The sequence below is a fragment of the Lathyrus oleraceus genome, chromosome 6 (genome assembly GCF_024323335.1).
Source record: "Lathyrus oleraceus cultivar Zhongwan6 chromosome 6, CAAS_Psat_ZW6_1.0, whole genome shotgun sequence".
NCBI classification, from domain to species: Eukaryota; Viridiplantae; Streptophyta; class Magnoliopsida; order Fabales; family Fabaceae; genus Lathyrus; species Lathyrus oleraceus.
This window is the reverse complement of record NC_066584.1, coordinates 39,201,500-39,210,323: the sequence shown is the minus strand read 5'-3', so window position 1 is coordinate 39,210,323 and position 8,824 is coordinate 39,201,500. Positions and strand designations below refer to the sequence as shown.

Below are 8,824 nucleotides of genomic sequence, written 5' to 3'. Positions count from 1 at the left end.
AACCATCCAACTACTAAATAATACTTAAAGTGACTTGTTTCTTAGACTTCTAAGATACCAAACATTTATCAATAAAGAAGCAATAGCCGGAGTTCTGAGATAGAACCTCTAGTGTGAATGCATCCACCCTATTATGCATCACTAAAACCAAGGATCTGCACGTCTGAAGATTGGGACAAAAAATGCCTCTAGATTGATAGCTTTTGAGATACCTCAAGACACGAAGAGCATCACGTCATGATGTTTAGTAGGTTCACTCGTGAAGTGACTCAGTTGTCGAGTAGAAAAAGCTATGTATGTACAAGTGGTAGTAAGATTAATCAACCTACCAACCCGTATTTGATAGACAGTGATGTCAGGAAAAGCTGAGCCACCATCCTGGTGAAGGTGTGTAAATGCATCTAAAGGAGTTGAAGTAGGTTTGCAACTAAGGAGTCATGCATCCTGGAGCAATTATATGCAGTACTTTTGTTGGCACAATCTCAACCATTGTAAATTGAATAAAACAACATACACATAACTCTCTACAAGCCAAACAATAACACCAAAACTTAGATAAATAGATGAACCTCTATATAACCTAGCACTACTAGTAGCAAAGGTCTTCAAATCCCATGTATTCATTCCTCTGAATCTTCTCAATCATGTGTGATATTCCTACTCCACCTAGTGCAATTGCACTAACAAGAATTGTGAAGGATAAGACAAAGATAATCAAAGAAGCTCTTTGAAAGATATTGACAAGCCTGTCAATTATTTTCTGTCCTATGTATGCTGCAATTGTAGCCACAATGGTAAGATACAGAGCTGCAAATCACCACGAAAGATACATATCAGTATAACTAGTTGAATTTCACGATGACTTGTGAAACATGACATTCAATTTTACCATAAGGAACCGGAAAACGATTCAAGAGAAAATATTGCGCAACCGATATAGACGCTGTGAATGTCATTCCTAATGTGGCCGTGGCACTTGCTACCTGAGGCGCGATTCCGAATTCGATAAACAAAGGACCCATGACAAATCCACTACCTACACCAAGAAGTCCACCCAATATTCCAGCTAGCAAAGCACATGAAAGTGATACAATCAGAAGATGCAAAGGCCAATGTGTGCCATGATCTTGCTTAGAAACTGTAATCTTCTTCCCTTGATATAGACCTATTGCTTGGTACATTGAAACCCCTACAGTAACTGGTATCTATAAAAACAAAACAATTTAAAGCCTAAAATTTTGTAACTAATTGTCAATTCGAAAATTTCAATATTTGAGTAAAAAAAATCTCACCTGTAACAAAGTAAGTAACCAGTATTTGATTGAACATGTAGCTGTATAATTCTGTTACAAATTTAGCTTTTATTAATCATGAATCCGTAGTAGTATTTCTATTTCGATGGTCGAAAATCTAGATTAGAAAATTACCTTGGCAATCTGCAAGAGAAGAACTGCAATCCAAACAAAACAAAGAAGTCCAAATTTCTTCCATTGAATGTTGCTAAGAATGGTACCCTACATACATAATTGAATTTATCTATTACGATTAATCAACAAGTTGCTATATTACATAAAGACAAAAGCTATTAAAATAAGCTTACTTGATTAATTTTCTTCTGAGGCTCATCATCTGGACAACTAGGAAGATACTTGTATTCAACATCTTCACTGCTAGTGGCTGAAAAAGAAAATAAGTCATTTTCATATAAATAATTGATTTTCAGATATCTACTGATTTTGTCTCTTGTGACACCATGTGGAGTGGTTTAATTCAAATCCAATTAACCTAATCTCTCACCAGTGGACTCTAAATGCTTCACAAACTCCTGTGTGATTCCAAAAGATTGAAGAAAAAAAGTTAGAGATTATTCTTCATGTTGCACATGAAAATCACTTAAAAGTATTAAAATATGCAATATTTATGAACCTCTTTCACTATGGTTTCTTTTTTCCATGTGTCAAGACCCTTGATGAAAGCCTTCACTGATGTAACTGCACATGCCAATATATATATATAACAAAATCAATCATGTTAGTTACTAAGTAACAAAATTTGGACTTGAAATAAAAACTTGTTTAATTAATTAATTAATTAATTAATTACCTATGAAGATAATGATTAGTAGAACAGTAATCATCCAATCTGCAAAAACTACACTTAAAACAACTCCAATACTAATACCAAGAATTATAACAGGTTGGTTTAAAAGCACCAAATCATAATCAATCATTGGTATATCAAGTGTTGGATGTCTCAGTTTCAAATTGAAGAATACTGTTGATATTGCAGCACCAGTAACCATACCTGAAAAATACAAAATAAATTCAAAGATCTATTGATTTTCGTGATGAACAAGTATATATAGATTCGTCCCGTTAAGACAGCTCAGTTGACAGGTAGTTGTATATAGACATCGAATGCAGGGACACAGATAAGTATATATATAGAGTCTTACATTTAGAAATAGCAGTAGCTGATTTTGCATCAAATCCAATAATCAATATTAGCATTGGCACAAAGATGCCACCACCACCAACACCACCAACACTTCCAAATGAAGCTCCAAAGACTCCAATCAAGGTACCAACAATGATTTCCCATCCAAATTCTATATTCTATTAATATTCAAAACAATCAAATTTTCTATGTTCATAAAAGAAAATAATAATAATAATTCATTCTAATGGATGCAAAAAATACTTACTGGCCAAATATGTTCATAACCTGGATGACTAGTAACTTTGGCATGGTGATATAAAGATTGTAATGATGATGATTCATTTTTGGTGGTTCTATTAGCACAAAAGATGAGAAGAACAAACAAAAGAATGAATGAAAACAAGACCACATTTCTCATGACCCTTCAATGATGGAAAACTAGCCAGCCTGGAAAGAAGTAAACTTTTGGTTGAAAAATAGGAGAGCAGAAATGGAAGATATATACTTGACTAAGTTTATAGATTATGGAGATTACTTTTGGATTATTTTAAGATTGGTGGTGATTTCATTTTCATGTGAATCAACTTCATATTGATCACTTAAATTGACTAGTAGATTTTGTTTAGATTAAACTATTATAACGTGTGTTTGAATCAAACTAGGTAAAATTAATTTTCGATAGTTTTTATAATATGCATGTGTATGTTTTATCATTAAAATAGTAATAATGATAGTTTTTTTGTCAAAAGCATGTTGCACCCCATTAAATTAAATGCATTTAAGGAAAAGTAGTACAAAAGTTAACACGAAATTCAAACTACATTTGTTCTTCAAAAGTAATTTCAAATGGTCCATACTTTTTTGTAGGGTTGCTCATTGATAATCGAGTAGTATAAGGTTATAAGGTTGGTTAGTTTTTTTTTAATATTATATGTACTATTTATTATGTTGTAGAATAAGAATTATTCAGTGAACGGTGAATCAATGTTTCTTTATAGTGGTCTTGAGTTTCTGATGCGGTGGAGAGGAAGATGATTTGTAAGGTTAACATTTCAACGTCCAAGTTAGTGAGTGAATAAAAAGTGATGTGAGAGTGCTGATGAATTTAAATACTTGAGAATGATATACTTTCTCTCTTATATAGTGGGAGTTGTTTAAAGTGAAAGTGGGGAGTGCGACGTGGATTGTTGTTAGCCGTCTGATTGATCTAGATGGTTGAAAATACATCCGAGGTGGAATTGTATATTTCAGGCGAAGATAAAGGAACATGTGTTTCTTGCTTGCGCTTCCTTGCTTAGCCTTTGGGCCTTTTGTCCTGTAACTTGTGAGTGGTCCCAAACAGTTACCCCCTAAGCCCTTGTCCTTGCTTCGTAGAATGAGGGTTTGTTGTATATGATCTAATCATCCTGAAAAGGTGAGAGCCTTAATGAATCATCATTATTATTGGAAGCAGACACAATAAATGTCTTTCTTGTAATAGGTAATGTTTCACAAGGAATAACTAATGTGTGTCCCTATGATATGCTTCCTCTTCCTCAGGGTACTTGAGTACTTTGAACAACCTTCAATGAAATCTCGACTGTTGGTGACGCGCAGTGGATCGTACGATCCTAACGGGTTGAGGCATATATAAAAAAATATTTGAAGCATCACTTTTCTCTTTTCTTCCATTCATGGTCTACAAAAGATCTTCTTCTTGCCTTGCCAGCTTCATTCTTTCTCGCGAGCCATTTTGTTTCAGTTTAATGGCTAAGCTCAAATGCAATCTTCGTTTGGTGGCATTTGATACACACATACAACCAACCTATTTCCTTCAAGGTAAAGCCAACATTTTTGTCTTGTTTTCACTTCTTTTCTAGAGTTTCTTTTACATTGAGTTTTAGATATCTCTGGCACTTGAACTCCTATTATTGGTGTGTTCGTTCTGAGTAATGACTCTTTATATTTATCCTCTATGTGTTGATAGTAATATTTAGAATGGACATTCCATCTACCATGCATCGTAAGGCAAAGGAGGATATTTATTCAGTGTGGGTGGATTAGGAGATGGTGAACACTTCTTATACTTTTGCCTATGAGGGTGGTTTAAATCGAGCCTTTACCGAGGTAGGGTCCTAGTCTGACTATGAAGTGCTTATCCTCGAGGAAGATAAGAGGGTGTATAATGAGTATGATGGGTGTGTCATCCATCTTCACGAGTCTATGTTCTATTTGATAGGTTTATGCCCCCCCTTCAATACGTTCGAGGTTGGAATTCTTATCATTTATTAATCACCCCTTCGCAATTGCACTCGGTGAGTTGGGCTTACATTAAATTATTCCAATATTGATGAGAATACAAAGGGACTTGTAGCGGGGTTTTTGTTACTTTTAGGCTTATTGACTAAACCAAAAACCAACATACAATTCAAGTCGCCACCGCACTTTTATTTGTCCAAAGGAAAGGCTAAAAAGCGAACAAAAGCAAAGTAAGAAGTTTTTCAAATCAAAATCTAATAAAAATGTCAGAGATCTAGCTAAGGGGGTTGGTTATGAAATGGGAAGGTTTTACGCACCCAAAACATCCTTAGTACTCTAAGGGAACCTTTTTTGCAAATATGTGTTGTAGGTTGGTATTTGTGAAAAGATTTGTGCAAAAGATTGGAAGGATGAGAAGAGAATATATTATATTTACAAATTTTGTTGTTTGAATGGATGGATGAACCTATTGCCTACGTACCATCACAAAGGAGGATCAAAACCTCGTAGTTCGGGGTAAAAATCTCAAAAGATTGGTGAATTGATTTTAATCAAAAGCCTTAAGGTCTTTTGTTATCAAAGGGAGAAACTCAACCTAAACTAACAATCCACCATGTGAGGAAGGATTCAACATGCTAGTGAGGGGTTAACCCTATAATAAGCATGGAAGGCTTATAATCCAACACTAAGGATGAGGTGAGATTTATATCAACCATTATGATAACTCAAACCTATGACTAATGTTTTGAAAAGATTTTAACAAAGTGGCCATTGGAACCACAAAACAACTTGAAATGGGTTATATTTACAAGTTAAAGTTATTTACAAAATGGGGGCAAAGTTGAATTAAAGTTTATTTACAATGAGTATTTATGAAAATGGTTTTGAAAAGTCAAAGGCTTAAGACCTAGGTTTCTAATTTGAAATAAAGTCAAAGTTTTGAAAATGATTTTGGCTTGGTTAGAGTGGGGAGAAGAAAGAAAGGCTAGTCCTAAAGCATACAAAGATAAAAGGGGAAAGATAACCCTTGGAGTTCCTTTTCTTGGAGTCATAGAGATGACTCAAGATGCTCTTTTCCTTTGGACTTAGCACATAAACAAGCAATCAATAAATTGAATTCAAGCTCTCAGGATCTCCATTTGGCTTGGCTCTTAACTTGGCTACTCATGACAATGGTCCTCTTTTCACAATCTCAAGGTGGGATCCCTATCACACAAAAGCAAACATCAAAAAGCTCACAACACAATAAAAGGAATGGACAAAGAATAAGTTTGAGGAGAAGTCCTTTGAGGTCAACTTTGAATTTTAGCATTCTAAAGGCATGAGGCCTAGTTGCTCTTCAACAACTTTTGCATTCTAAAGGCATGAGGCATAGTTGCTCTTGAACTCCTTTAAGTATGGGTAAATCCTAATTCTAAGTCCTTTTTCCTTTTGCACTTTGGTTCACATCAAAACAAACACAAAATAACACAAAATAGCAATATATTTATATACAATAATGAACTCAAATGAGAAAAAGAAAAATGACATAAACATAAAATATATGCTCAAGTGAGCAAAGTGAAAAGCAAGATGAATAATGAGCAAGAAATAAATGACATTAAAAGTAAATGACAAGAAATTAAAAGCTCAAATTAAAGTTAGTAGTTAGTACGGTTATGTTAGCTTGTCATAAGACAATGTAGCGTTATGTTAAGCAATCGTAAGTGGACTAATGTAGTAGTCACACCTATCTGAGGTCGGTCAATAAGAATATAGGCAAACAACACAAGTTAGAGGTCATGACTAGTAAGCCAAGCTCCATAAACTTGCCATGCCAAACAAAAGGGGAAGGACCTTGTATTGACTTTTGGTTATTTGCTTGACCAAGAAGCAACATATCTTTGACATAAAATAACTCACTTGGTCATGAATCAAGTTGAGTTTGGTTTGGATCAAAGAAGGTTAAGCTTCTTATTTGTCAAGACCAACCTCAAGACTTTAACTCATTGACCATTGATGGAAAGAAAGGGATGAAGATGAAAGGGAGGGGGTAATAAGTCAACAACCAAACCCAATTGATCAAGGGATAACTCATCCTTGATCAAATTCATTCATCTTTCTAAGTGGAGATCCTTAAGGACTTTCAAACCACAAGATTCAATGAATTTGATCAAAGTTGAATTAATTCAACCTCAATCAACACCAAACAGAAGAGAAATGAAGATAACAAGTCAAAGAGTCAATGATATTTTTTTGGTATTTTTTGAATTAAAATAAAATGCAAATAAAAAATAAACAAACAAAGTTGAACCTCAAATTTAATTCAAAACAACTTCAATGAGTCCAATTAAATTCTCATAGGTTCAACATAGTCAAACAAACTTTGACTAATTTTTTCACAAATTTTTGAAATCAGAAAGTAATTAAAATCAATTAAAAACAACCAAAAATATCATAATATGAATTAAAATCTCAAATAATCTCAAAACAAATAAGAAATTGTTGAGACTATTTTTCATTGACTTATCATGATCTATAAATGCTATGAAAATATTTTTGTATTTTTTAAAAGTCAGAAAGTATTTTAAAATGAACTAAAATCATTAAAAATCAAGTAATCCATAAAAAATATCAAATAAAGTCACAAAAATAATTAAAAATCATAATATGAAACTAGATTTTTCAAGATTTTTTTTGGAATTGGTCTCATATTTTTCTGACTTCAAATGAATTTTTAATGAATTTTTAAAAATGAAATGAATTAACAGAAAATAAAAGAAAATAAAAATAAGCGAAAAAAGCAGGGTCACATGATCTAGTTCATTAATTGATGTGGCACAAGGCAATGGTTTAGATCTGATGACACACGGTACTCTTGAGTCAAACGCGCTACATCATGAATTAAATGAAGTAATTAAAACGGATGCACACAATTAGATTCTGAAATGGAGATCCAATGGCTAGGAGCAAGCACACGTGGTGGTGGTGATGGAAACCGGCGAAGCAATAGATTCCGGCCACATTTGCAAAAAATAAATCTTAATGAAAATGAAAAACAAGGACATGGAAATGAAGCTCGTGTGATGTAGATCATCACTGTACCATTGGATTTCCCTCACTCTTCCTATATTAAGAGAAAGATGAAGGAGAAAATCATGGTGTCCACACGGATTGCTCATGAAATGGAAAATTGAATGCATCAACAGCTTGCCTCAAGTATGAGGACTTCAGAAAACTACAGAAACACAAGCAAACTACATTGAATTAAGAGATTCAGATCCAAAAAGTGTGAGATTATACCTCTGAATTGATGAACTTCTGACCATGAATTCTCCAAGATCTTTGCTCCTTCTTGATCTATGAATGTAATGGAAGTGATAGGCTAAGGAATCTGGCTTTAAAACTCAGCTAATGATACTGAATTTCAAGCTCGAAAGTAATGAAGAAATAAGTGATTCCTTTAGTGAGGGTTATGGTATCAGTTCTGCAGCACTTGGGATCTCCAAAAGGTTGTTGAATGAAGCTCATGAAGCCTCTATTTATATCTGAATGTGGTTGATCACACACTTCTCTCATGTGCATGGAATTTGAATTTTGGATTGCATGGGCCTATATGGATGTGTGGAAGGCCCATGGATGAATGCAAAAGCTTGCTGATATCATGTAGAGGGCAATTGGTCGTGTAAATTGGAATGAAATAGCTCTCATACCAAGTTATAACATAAAAATATCAAAATGCACATGAATGAAAATAAATTTGAAACTCACAAATGTTAGACCCCAAGGACTATTGTGAGTAATGGTTGAAAATCTCTTGAAATAAGGAACAAAAGTCATGTTGGGAAAAAAATCATTTGGCACGTGCAAATTGATCAAAACTGGCTTGGAAAATTCAAGTACAAAACATATTCAAATCATTTTGAAAAATTAACCCAAAAGCAAGCTTGATCAAACCCCTATGTCTTCATGATAAAAGATTCAAATGAAAAACTCTCCAATATCAAAGTTGTATATATTTTCAAGATGGTCAATATAGACTCAAAGTTTGCATCATTTGGATTTTCTATGACAAAGTTATGGGCATTTGAAGTTGGGTACTTTTTCAAATTCAAAGAATTAGGTCCAAGATGACCTATAATGTTTTGCATTATCACATGTATTTATT

General features: G+C 33.7%; 1 protein-coding gene across 1 annotated transcript; it reads right to left on the bottom strand.

Annotated features, from left to right (window-relative positions):
• Positions 1 to 425: 425 nt before the first annotated feature.
• LOC127091895 (sulfite exporter TauE/SafE family protein 3) lies at positions 426 to 3,084 on the bottom strand. Its single transcript, XM_051030619.1, has 10 exons — positions 2,705 to 3,084; positions 2,456 to 2,615; positions 2,104 to 2,304; positions 1,927 to 1,991; positions 1,798 to 1,825; positions 1,601 to 1,677; positions 1,428 to 1,514; positions 1,293 to 1,343; positions 890 to 1,205; positions 426 to 807 (listed from the first exon to the last, which is right to left on the bottom strand). The coding sequence occupies exons 1-10, from the start codon at positions 2,855 to 2,857 to the stop codon at positions 590 to 592; spliced, it is 1,356 nt and encodes a 451-aa protein (XP_050886576.1). The 5' UTR covers positions 2,858 to 3,084; the 3' UTR covers positions 426 to 589.
• Between the last annotated feature and the right edge of the window lie 5,740 nt (positions 3,085 to 8,824).

What these genes read in the sequence shown, in the direction of transcription:
- LOC127091895 (XM_051030619.1), bottom strand. Translation starts at nt 2,857, where the DNA reads ATGAGAAATGTGGTCTTGTTTTCATTCATTCTTTTGTTTGTTCTTCTC. An exon ending in AGCTACTGCTATTTCTAAAT is followed by an intron (nt 2,305 to 2,455) that starts GTAAGACTCTAT and finishes TGTATTTTTCAG; the next exon opens with GTATGGTTACTGGTGCTGCA. An exon ending in GAAGCATTTAGAGTCCACTG is followed by an intron (nt 1,678 to 1,797) that starts GTGAGAGATTAG and finishes TTTCTTTTTCAG; the next exon opens with CCACTAGCAGTGAAGATGTT.